Genomic DNA, 13,099 nt, shown 5'->3' with positions numbered 1-13,099 from the left:
TTTGTTTATAGATGGGCCTCTACCATGGATTCGGGCCAGGGAAAGCTGATTACCTGATGAAAAACTGGGAAGGCTATAGTCTCTCAATTTGAAGAACAGTAAATCTTAACTAATAACTTCTAAATGAAGGCCCCTTGCTTTCTAGGAAACAGATTCTCAGTATTCCCTACACCTGCATTTGCTCCACGTTTTTTCTCCTCCTTGAATTCCTTCATTACCTTAATTCTGAAGCTTTCCTTCTCCTTACAGAACTTCTCTCTCAGCTGTGTCCCCATAGTCCTTTGGACATTGCTCTATTAGAGCCACCAAAAAAAAGCATAGCTATACCTTCTGAGATTGTTCTCTCCAGTTCTATACCAGAATCTATTCAGAAATCTTGTCTTACTTATTTTTATAGTACCAGAAAATGCTGGGGTTCCTGGCACAACATTGAACACTAGCTAAACAAAATTTTACTAAGTTTAAATGAATTTCTTGGTGGTTGTGTTTTTCATCCACAGCAAAGTGCTATGCATACAGTAGATGTGTAATATGACTGTTTTTTGAATAAACCAAGATTGGGGAGAAGATAGGGTTGATAAGGTCTGAGAACATAGGAGAAAAAATAGGAGAGAGAATAAGAGTGTGAAAAAATAACAAGATTTGTAAGAATAGACAAAGAGGTTCTGCTTGGATCCGAGAGAATAATTTATTTGAAATTAACTTTTTGCTCTTAATTTGTATGACCCACTTAAGACCACAACCACTTCTATATCACTGGGAACCTAAACAAAGGGGGGTCTCCTGGCCCATTTCACATGTTAAATTTTAGCATCCTGATACATATACAAATTGAATTATTGCCACAGACATTCTTGCTAACTTTTATTTCTAAGGCAGATTTCAGATATTTTCAGATAATAAATGTCAGCAAAGCTATTCAAACTAATTTCAGACCTATGGTGACAAATAACTCCCCAAAGCCCTGAAGTTGGGAGGAACCTCAGAAGAGTATACAGGCAGGAAAGATGAAACACCTCTATAATTATAATTCAGCTTATCCCATTGAGGACACAGTACAGCTGTTCTCCAGACTGTGCTCTTATGCACTTGGTCTAATCTACTTTTCATTTACTCTAATTTGAAAGCTCATGATACTACTTTTCTGAGATTCAGACTGAGTTCAACAATTTGAAATTTTTAGACATTACATTTTCCTTATCTCTGTTTTAGCCTGGTAATAGAACCATGAAAAATATGGTTAAATAACTTCAGTATTCAATTAATTAGTAACCTGAAGCAACACATTAAAGTAGGAGTTCTAGGGACTCTAAAGATGGGTAGGCCAAGGTCTCTGTCTTTAAAAGTCAACAGCTAGAGCAGGGTAAAATGATACATTTATAGTCCACTATAATTCAAGGTAGAATAGGATCATGCATCTGAGAAATTCATTAAATTATGGGAACACAGAGGAGGAAGGACTAATTGTGCTACAAAGGCTTGAGGAGGCTTTGTGACAGGAATGGAATTTGACCTAAATTTTGAAGCATGGTTTAAAAATTCAACCTGTTGGGGGAGATACAATGAGAGACCTATGTTAGCAAAGAGATTGGAAACAAGAAATAATTCAAAGAGTAGAAGATTCAGTCATTATTTATTCTTTCGAAACAGACTGAATAGTTCCTGTCTGCTAGGGTCTGCGCTTGGTACTTGGCTTCCGGTGTCTAAGCCCTCACATAATGAACTTTCAAGGCTACTCTGATATATGGATCTTTTCTCTTAGGAATTGGTAAATCATTACAGGTCATTCAGCAGGAGGTAAATCAAAAGAACTAGACTTGATGCACCTATGTTGGCAGGAACAGGTAAAATGTCTAAGAAAGGCAAGACACTGGTACAAAGAACTCTTTCATCACCATATGGTGCAGTAAAGGGTTAATTCGATAGGCTTAGAGTGCTCAAACCCTGCATAGTCTAAACTGAAAAGACCGTCCCTGGACCAGCTCCTGGGAGATAATCTATAAGCCCTTGGAATATTTTATCTGCTTGATAAAAACGTCTTTGTGTACCTGGGGCCAGGGGTCACACCAGGCAGTTCATGCTAACAATGCCATTTACGGTGAATGTCTGGTTTTGTTTACCCACGACTCTGGGCCACATTTATCAGCTTACAGTGCCATTTATGGTGAATGCCTAGTTTTGTCTACCTGGGGCCCTGAGTCATGATGTATCCGTTTGATCTCTGGGGAAGCTGGAGACTGGCCAGTCATAGGAGAGCTTCATATCTGCATGACTGACCTCCCAATAAAAATCCTGAATAGCAAGACTTGGGTGAGTTTCCTTGGTTGGCAATACTTCGTAGGTGTTGTCATACATTGTCGCTGGGAGGAATAAATACGCTCTGTATGATTCCATTGGGAGAGGATAACTGGAAGTTTGCACTTGGTCTCTTCTAGACTCTTCCCTATGCACCTTTGTCTTTGCTGATTTTAGTCTATATTCTTTCACTGGAATAAAGCATTAGGGTGAGTACAACAACTTTTCAGAATTCTGTGAGTCCTTCTAATGAGTCACTGATAACGAATGTGATCTTGAGGACCCCCCAACACACCATGGTAAAGATACTAGGATGTTTATACCTATAAAAACAGGTTATCCAAAGTGATAGCTTTGCTTTGTTTGTTGTGACAAATCTTTGAACCAAAATATTTTAGACCTTTTTACTGGTCATCAAGTTAATCCTGTTCCACCCCCCATGCTCACTTCAACCCTCCACACAAGTAATGATCAATTTCTATAAGATCTGCATAGACCTTACTCACGATTGCATAGCATGTCAGCTTCATGCCACAAATTTAAGTTTCTAGACTCCTACTTATTTAGTCCTGAGTCTGGACCATATTTTTTTCTTTAGTGAGTGGTAGCTAGGTTCATTGGATTAAAAAGTGTTTGGTTCTAATTGTTCTCAGGTTCTAAAACAGACAAATATTAAGCCAAAACTAAATAGTAAATATGGTACATATAGTACCAACTTATATATCTGTCCCCATGGCCTAACTAAAAGGGCCTTTTCAGCCTGACAGGAAGATGAATTGAGGATAAAATCTTTTTACATCACTAGAGCTCTGCTTTCTGGTCATGTCTCAACTTGTAGAGAATTAATTAGTTATAGCAGGTTCTACACTTCCTTACTCCTTTTCCTTTTTTTTTTTTTTTAAAGATTTTATTTATTTATTTGACAGAGAGAGACAGCCAGTGAAAGAGGGAACACAAGCAAGGGGAGTGGGAGAGGAAGAAGCAGGCTCCCAGCAGAGGAGCCTGACGTGGGGCTCGATCCCAGAACGCCGGGATCACGCCCTGAGCCGAAGGCAGACGCTTAACAACTGAGCCACCCAGGCGCCCCCCTTTCTCCTTTTCCAATCTCCCTTAAGAGAGTATATCTAAGTGATTTCTTATTTAAGGATTGTTTCTAAAGTTTTCTTTCAAATGATATTAGCTTCAAGACAGTGAAAACATCACAGTCTGATATTTAATATATTTTAGAGTGGCACAATTCAAACACAAAGGCATAATGTTCCAGGACTTATACTGAACCTTCATAGAGACAAGTTCCCCACCTTCTAGTAGTTTGCTAACATACACAATCTCGGCAGCTTGGTTCTCAATTTTTTTTGTACGGCTTCCAAGGTACATAATTGCTTTTTCAAAACTTCTTTGTGTTTCATCAACAATGTCATACATGAAGCAGCTATGATTATCTTCCTGATTCATTTTTGGAAGATCCTTTTGATATGAATGGTCCGGACTTAAATTTTTGATTCTCCAACTGAGAATGAATCATCTGCTTTATGGGTCAGTTCCTTGAGCAATTTAATTTACTATGCTGTCAGTATCAAATTATTAATATAAGCTGTCTACATTATTTTTCACTATTCCCTTATTTGCTATTATTACTCACTCATTCATCAAATCAAAGGTGATCTACTACACATAAAGCATTATTCGAGATGCCTGAGGGAATATAAAGATGTTCAGGAGGATTATGGCAAAGGAAGTAAGAGTATGGACAAATAAGTATACTGCAAGGCAAAAGGAAGTCACTGCCCCAAAAGGGTTACTGAGGACGTGCTGTGAGTCAGACGCCAGATTCATTTCCAGAGTCCTCCATGCCTCTGAAGGAAAAATAAGACAGGTGTCAAAGGAATGGCTCCTAAATACCTAATAATGGTGAGCTTGCAACTTCCAGCCCAAATGCTCCTTCAGTCATGAGATTTCTCTCTCCTTTAGCTATCATTCTATTACTTCTTTGTACTGATCAACTTCAAAAAGAGTTAACACATAATTTAATAAAATTTTCGAAGATTATTCTGTTTATGTAAACAAAAGGGGGGTCTAATCTATTCTCTCTCAGCATTCAAATGGACAGTTCTTGTCAATCCAGTAATTTTAATATTTTATTTATATAGAGTCTAATAGAATTCAATAGATTTTTTTTTTGTAATTTACCAACTTACTGGTCATTTTTACACCAAAGCCCATGAAATAGGTAATTTCTAGAATGCTCCCGACTTCCACTCTAGAGATTAATATTCCCTCATATCACCATATTTTCTTAAAACCAAATATTCCACTTTCTTGGTTTCTAAACCATTATTCTGGTTGGTTATATTAAAATAATAGCAACAAATAATAGTCAACCATTTTCCCATGCTAAATAATTAATAAATAAACAGTGTCTCTTCACTTTAGACCAGCACTTCCCAGCCTCGCTTTTATTTTCAAGCCCCTAAGGAGCCTATTTCATTACCTTGTTATTTTTTCCCAATCATCCTCACCATGAAATCTTCATTCCGCAGATATACTCTACGTACAGATGCACTGTGTGAATATGTTTGCCGTAAACGTAAAATGAAAATGGTATTTTCACCCCTCTTAGAACCACTTTTCATCCCCTTAGGGAGACATGCGTGCTTTAGACACATATTATTATTGTACATATTTAGCTGAGTAGATAAGGAGATATGCTGTGGCCTTCCCTATGAAATATTTATAATAACTGTCCTTTCTCCTTTGGTAGTCTTTTCCTCTAAAAGCAAAGTTGAATTAGAGAAACCTTACTAGGTTCTTTTTTCTTAAAGTCAGATACTGTTGGGTTGACACCAATTTTCTTTTTGCTAGAGTTTCCTCGGCACAGGCTCTCTCTAGAGAAATAGAGTCACGATCGGTTCCCTGTATCCGTTCTCAGGAAGCCGCCTTCTTATAAATTAGGTACAACTTCAGCAGCACATGTTTAACTGTGACTGTTAGTCAACTGGGAATTCTATTGACAAAGTTACCCGGAGTATCTCCAGTGACATTTAAGTCATTTTTTGTGGTAATTGCTCCAGGAATGTTTCGGTCATGCCTGTTTCTTGGGGCGTTTGTAGTCGATTACAGATTTTCCTCTGTATGGCCTTCATTCTAATGCATCCAAGTATTAAAAGGAGTTAACAAAAGAAGGATAATTAGCTAATTAGCAGTATTTGTTGAGCGCTTGCTCTTTAAATACACTGTTCCACAGCTAAATAATAAGTAGTTGGTGGTTAGGAAGAGAGAAGGAAATAGAAGAAAAGAAGTTCTCACTTTGCACAAGTATAGCTTTTACTATTAAAAAATTGATTAACATAATATTTCTGAACTGTCGCTGTTGCAAGAGACAGATTCCGGGATGCACTTTTCATGCTAAAAAATTTACATCTGTAATTTAAATTCAGGATCAAATATATAAATTGAATCACTTTTGTAGAAATGCCTAGGGTTCAAGCCTAACAAGTTAATGAGGCGATCATTCCTGTATACAAATGGGAAAAAGGGAAATGCAAAAACAATAAAAATCTTAGCACATACCATGAAAATCTTATTAGAGGAAAAGAGTGGAAACTTACCTCTACTTGTAAAAAGAAATATAAATAAACAGAAAAAGTAATTAGTAGGTATTTATGATTATCCCTTATACTTGCACAAGGCTTTGATGTTACACTTACACCCATTGAGAGTTAGGCAAGAAAGATTGAATATTATCATTTTATAGATCAAGAAACATGAATCAGCCAATTTAAGTGACTTTCAAATCTTCACAATTGTTTCATTTTCTTTCTTTGTTCTTTTTTATGTATGAGTCACTGTCAGCTTCTTATTGATCGATGAAGAAAATAAATAAGAGAAGTGAGATTGACATTAAATAGATTGCAAGTTGTGAAAAGATAATAAAGGAAAAGACAAAGATGTTACAAGTGATTACGGCAGGAGAATGATTTCTATCAGGGGATCTTGGATCCCAACTTTGCTAAGAAAGTGGAGATGTGCCTTGGAAACCGTGTAGCTAAGCAAAGGGCAAAGCCAGCGGTGAGGTTTTCTCACCCATCTAAATAGACTCTGAAATTCCAGAAAGAGCTTGGTGCCTCCAAGGAATGTAAGCCAGGCTGGAAGATAGGGACTGAAGCTCCAGAACATTCTAGCAAGATAACCCAAGGCCAGATCACATAAGCTTGTGGGCCAGTAAGGACCTAATGGGAAGTGCAGTAAAAAACCCAAAGCTAAGCACGATGAAAATACACTTTGATTTCTAATCTTTTACTTCACTATTTATCTTTCTATTATAAGACTTTGATAAAATAAAAGCACATGTTCCAATGTAGATCAAGGTCAGTTTATATTATGTATCAGAGTCTGCAATCCAATGGCCTTTGAATGGATAACACGACACCAAACTTCAAAAGAGCCAAGTTCTAGCATGTGGTACTTAAAATAAATACCAAGAGTCTGAAGAGCATTTACATTCAACTGACTTATACATCTGAGAATGCTTGCTTCTGGTAATTCACAAGAAGATAGAGGAATTTTAAAAATGTTCATAATGCATAAAAATTAGTAAGTATTTTCATGTCTCGAGCTAGCGTTGTTTTCTTATTTTGAAATATAATGAGGATGATGTTCATTAATATCATTGTCTAAACAAGGATATAATAGAAAAATCTATGTGTAAAATTGGTAGTAGCTGATACATATTAATTTCATTTACCTCTTTTCAAAGTAGGAAATATTTTTTTCCTTTGATTAAAGAAATTTTAAATTAGGAATTACTTTAAAGTGCCAGAAAAGTACATATGACAATTATCTATTACCCATAACCAGGAGGTTAAAAAATATTAACATTTTTCCATGTGTGCCTCAGATGTATTTTTAAAGGAATATTTAGGCACATTTGAATCTCACTTCACTTCTATCTTAGTCCTTCCCCCTTTTCTCTAGAGTTAACTATTCTTCTGAAATTAGTACATATCATATCAGTGTTTTTAAAAAATTTTAATTTATATATGTGTGTGTCCACACAATATAAATGTTTTATATCTTACAAATTCACACAAATGACCGTATAATGACATCGGTTTTCCTCACCTCAACTAAAGTTTCTGAAATTTATCAATGGTTAGACATGAGGACCTATTTCATTCACTGGAACTGTTCCTTGTATCAAGTTTTATGAATATATTGCACATCATTTTTCTTACTGATGTATGGATATTTCGATTTTTTCTAATTTTTATCAGAACAAGTAGGTATGTGGTGAAAATCTTCTCTTGGTTTCTTTCTCCACATTGTACAAGTGTCTTTAGCATGAATGTCTAGATGTGGAGTTGCTGAGTGACAAGACTGCATCATCTTAACGATACCAGATACGATACCTTACTGTCCTTCTAAGGTCGTAGTACTAATTTACCCAAATGACAGCAGCCGTAAACATTTCCACTTCTCCAGGTTTTCCCCAGGATTTGATTATCTCCCCATTTAAAATTTTATCTTATGTTCTTCAATAACCTTCTTAAAAAGTATCTCCATTTAAAAATACTTATTTTTAGGTATCATATAGTTTTTGTTGCTATTCTAAATATTTTCATTACATTTTCCAATTGTTTATCACTGACATATAGAAATTCTATTGCTTTTTTAAACTGAGGCTTGCATTCTTCAAGCCAGTGGAACTCTCTTCTGGTTTCAATATCCTTCTTGCTGAAGTATGTACATCATCAAGCAGTGTTTTCAGTGCAGTTGGACTGAGAATGATAAACACACACAGTGACCTGATACTTGTCTCTTGCACATATGATACATATTTGTCTCTAGTACATATGATATGACATACACAATAGAAATGTATCTAATACATTTAACACTTCTTCACTCAATCTTAACTCATGGGCAAATTTTCTGCTAGGAGCTTTGGTGGTAGATTTCTTTTTTCTTCTTCAAACAGAAAATGTTGAATTTTCTTTAATTCTTAACAACTCTTCGCTCCATCATTTTTGGATATTCTTGCTCACCTATTTTTATCTAGTCTCTTCTTCGGCGATTCCTGCTCCTTTTGTCCAGTTTATCCTTCTTTGAGCCGTGCCACTTAGCATCTCATATTTTCATTTCTTTACCGCCCTATGTCAGTTAATAGGTAATTTCTTCAGGTCTACATTTCTAATTCTCTCTTAAGCAGTTTCTAATCTTTTGCTCAGACCATTCACTGAATTTTAAACTTCAATTACATACAATTTTTATTTCTAGAAGTAAATGATATTGACTTCTTTTCCAAAGCTGCTTATTTATTTTAATATAGGGCCCTATTTTGCCCTGGTTTTTTCCTATTCTTTTTAATTCTTTTATCTTTGTATCTTATTTTTATGATTACACATTTTTTCACATATTTTTATGATTAATATGAAAAGTATATACGTCTGTGTTTATACAAATTCTTTCGGACTATCTTATTCTTCTAGTTCTTAGTGTACAAACATTCTGACTTTTGTGGCTTCCGATTTCATTTTGTAGTTATTTTCCTTTTGTGGAGTATACTGCTTTATGGTGAGCTCACCATCAGGTGACGCTGCACTTTCTTTCTTGTGGGAATACCACTTGCCTGACTTGTTGAAGAATTCTAACATAAAGGGAGAATAAAACTGACCCCGTTCCCATGTGGCATACATCTTTGGGTGTTTGCTTCCTCACTACATACTAATTTTTCCCCACCTAGATCCCCAAAGGAGAAAGAAAGTTACTGTTGTCACTGCCAGCTTACAAGTGGAATTTTCTAGTGCCTGTCAGGGGACAATTCTAGAGTCTACGCGTAAGTGAACTTAGTATTAATTTCTCTCCGTGAGTCCAAACCCTAATGTCAAGTCCTAGAGAGACCATTAAAACTCCCAACTTGAACCTATATTTGGATTAAGACCAGCCTCCCAGTCCCCACCCCATGACCTTCCTTGATCGGCGTGGCTTGGGCTTATGCTTATTAACTTAGATTTCCCTTTTGGATCTGATATCTAGAAATTTCCCTCTCTTTCCTGAATCAACATGCTTACAAATTTATTTACTCTGTTTCATCCAGCATACTTGTACTTGAAGTGGCAGAAGTGGTGTCCATTTTTTCTCAGTACAATATCTTACCAGAACATTAGCCATTTAAAATTTATAATAGAAATATACTTAGACCCAAAACTTCATAACCAAGTGCTTTCTTAAAATGTCTATATACTGCAGTAAAGACGATATTTATTCCTAATGAAAATTATAAAAAAACAACCATTACATGTTATAGTGTAACCAAATAAATGTGCACATGTTTATTGGTTAATATGCATTTTGGAAATGAGCATTTATATTGATATCATTTTACTTGAATTTAAGTCTCCAGTACCTGAGCTGCTCAATGAAGTATTATTTGTTAAATACTATTTCGATCGATTCGTATTGTTTCAAATAACCAGCAGACAAACCTAGGTCTAATCGTGTTTTCATAAAACAGTATGACCTGCCACATTTCTCTCTACATTAATAAATATCTGTTCAGTATTTAAATTGTATGCATATTGTGTTGGAACACTGGGTATTTATTATTCTTTCAAACAAGAGACTATAGAAGAGACGATAGGTACTTAACTATAGTACATTACATGCATGCATATTATGATATAATTCACTTGCTGTATGCATATTATTAGTGATTTTAAAAATTATGCAGATGTCTATTGAAATCTGTTTTCTGCAAGTTTTTATCCTAAAAAAAAAAAAGCATTTAGTTTTATCTAAGAGGTTATAGTCACCTATTTAAAATATCACACAGTTGAAGGGCCCTCCTTTAATGATGCTACTTACTTATTTATTCTTTTATGATTTCTTAATTGCTCTTTTTTTGTGTTTTAACTGTCTGTGTAGAACTTCAAGTGTCTTTGTAGGAGGCATGTTTCTTAACTAGGACTATAATCGCTCGGTACAAGACAGAGGCAGGCCGAGAGTCGGCGGGGGGCAGGCAGGAGCTCAGGGAGCTTCCCTCGGAGTCCTGCTGGTGACTCTAAGCCTCTCGTTCTAGCCTTTCCCTCCATACTTACCAAAGAAAAGAAAAAACGTGGCTTGCATCCCTCCCTCACTTGTTACCCTTTCCTGGCAAATACCAGACATCTCCAGTGTATGAATGGTAGGTATATAAAAACACTCCCCTTCTTTTTTTCAGTTTGATTTCCTGTCTTCTAGAGACTCAGGAGACTTCTCTTCCATTTTAAGCTCAACTCTGCCTGTCCTTTATTTGAACAACTGATAAAAGTTAGAGATTTCCATGGAGTTTTGTGAAAGAAATAAAATCCACACAAGCTACGTTTTGGTAAATATTAGAGAAAATGAACTAATCCTGTAGGATTGTCCAAAAAGACACACAGGATGAAGAGCAGGGGTCTCCTTGAACAAGCGATCACCCACAGACGGCAACACAGTCTTGATCTGCGCTATGGCAATTTGTCATTTCAAAAAATATTGGAATAAAATGTACTATATCTAGAAAATTTACTACGTTCCAGTACATGAGAACTTTTACTATAGATTATGGACTTTCTGTCAGTTTACAGGAGTTGTGTAGTTCTAGTCATCAAAAAAAAAAAGCACCTAAATGACCCATGATATAACATATGCCTATTATGTAACTATAATAATATTTAGCTTATTCTTTCAAACATTCTTGTCCCGATAAATATGCACTTCACATTAATATAAATACTTTTTGTTTTATACTTTAATGTCTATATGCACATACACACACAACAAATGGAAGCATATAATTTACAGCTTCCTAGATAAGACTAATGATTTAATAAAGGTTCTTAAAGTTCCAACCGTGATTGAGAACAACAACAACAAAAAGTAACATTCATTTTTATATCAGTATGGCATGCTAAGCTTTTCAATGGATTGTACGTTCTCTCCACTAATGTAGCTAACACTGCTTAATCCCAGCGTTTGGGACTGATGAGCACAGCTAAAGGAAATCAGTTCTATCACTTTAGACTAGCACTTGCCTCTTCCCCTCTCTGTGTACAAGCTGTGGTTGTTACGCATCCCTTGGCATTACCATGATGAGCTATTAGCTGAGTATATACAACAAATAAAGTCGTATTTCTGAAAGTACACTTAGGAGGAAAAATTGAGGCTTTAATCAATTCCACTAGGGCTTCTTACATTTTCGGTGATAAAATAGAAGAATCTGAATGTAGTATTTTCAGACAATCTGGGTCTAAATCTCAGGAGATTATTTAAAACACCAGACTGCAACCCTCAGCAGAATTATTTTCAGTTAGATACAAAGCTATGGTAGGTTTGAGTGTATAGTCGTTTTACAGGGTTGCTATTTGTAATGCTGTCTATTTTTTAATTCATAGACAAGAGCTGGGTCATGGGGGGAAAGTGTTTTTTGCTATAAATGATACCTCTTCTTAAGGTGACTGGTCCTTCTTGAGTTGGCGGGTTTTTAGACAAATGGTCGATGTTTGGAAGCAGTGAACCTGGTTGTAAAGACACTTAGAGGAGGACCACAAGTAGAATAGATGGTGGATATTTACAGGAGAAGTTGTTACAATTGGCTTAATGTCAATAGACAGAACAGAACAGAGAAGCAAAGGAAAAGGACCTTCTGCCTTGACAAGAGACTTTACTGGCATACACAACGCACCTTGCAGTTACAGGGTCCAAAGCAAGGGTCCTCATTTGTGCTCCCTGCACCACTGCAGTTACAGGGCTTGCAGTCTGGGTAGCCAGTGTAGCCGCGGGCACAACGGTCACAGCTCACGCCTCTGAAGCCAGGTTTGCAATGACAAGACCCAGGTGCCAGGCCTAAGGGAAGACAAGCCACATATTGACAACTGAAAAACAAACACACAATTCAGTTCCTAAGGCTTTAATGATAGTAACGTTTAAAATTCTATTTTGACACAGACACTAATTCATGAATATCAATAAAGAAAAATTAAAACCAAAGGAAATATGGTTTCATTAAAAGCTGGCTACAAGTTGCTAATACAGCATCTCTTACATATCTTTAAAAATATTAAGAATAAAAAAAAAAAGATAAAATCTCAAAGCGTCTACCAAAACTAAGGATACAGAAAAACTGTCACGATGATCAAGGATTCATTCCCATAACTGATTGATGATGCTTGAAGAATAAGCAGTGACCTGTGATACCTGTTGCTTCATAACTCAGACTATCATGAGATGGAAAAGCACCTGGGGAGTAAAAATATACTGCTTAACCCCCAAATTAAACAACAATCATTGAAGTATGACATCACTGAGTCAACAACAACAAAAAGACTGAGAGTCCACAGGAATAGATATTTTGAGGACAAGACATACAAGACAATGAAAGCAGTTTAAATTTACTTTTTCTTTTTAAATAGAGACATGCAAAAGACAATTTTTATTCTTTTCTTTGATTAGAAAAATGGAAAATGCAGATGAATAAATACAAGTTATTGACTTTCAAATCTGGGAAAGCATAAGAGTAAATCAGTGAAATATAGTCCACTCAAAAAAGGAAAGGAGGGGAGAAAGAAGCAAAGGAACATTACAAGGGGAAAGCACACAGCAGAATGAGAGGAAGAATGTCAAACCCACATGTTAATCATATGTAAATGAGTTCATGGTCTTATGCTTCTGTCAAAGCTATGTGCATGTAATGTTCAGAAAAGATTTGCAAAATGATAAGAAATATTAAAAAAAAAAGAATGTAAATCTACATTAAGAGAGCATATAGAGTTGTAATATTAGTAAT

The 13,099-nt window shown here is 35.8% G+C and overlaps 1 protein-coding gene across 4 annotated transcripts in view; it reads right to left on the bottom strand.

The window, feature by feature from the left end:
* LAMA2 (laminin subunit alpha 2) overlaps positions 1–13,099 on the bottom strand; it is a 599,838-nt gene that overhangs the window by 320,761 nt on the left and 265,978 nt on the right. For all 4 annotated transcript variants that reach the window (XM_087865477.1, XM_087865478.1, XM_045805578.2 and 1 more), the window contains exon 10: positions 11,999–12,159. In XM_087865477.1, coding sequence (XP_087721603.1) covers positions 11,999–12,159 — 161 coding nt within the window. The remainder of the gene's footprint in view (positions 1–11,998; positions 12,160–13,099) is intronic.

Source organism: Ursus americanus, chromosome 11, assembly GCF_024610735.1.
Source record: "Ursus americanus isolate L20-20 chromosome 11, mUrsAme1.1.p, whole genome shotgun sequence".
Taxonomy (NCBI): Eukaryota; Metazoa; Chordata; class Mammalia; order Carnivora; family Ursidae; genus Ursus; species Ursus americanus.
This window is presented reverse-complemented; position numbering and strand designations above follow the sequence as displayed.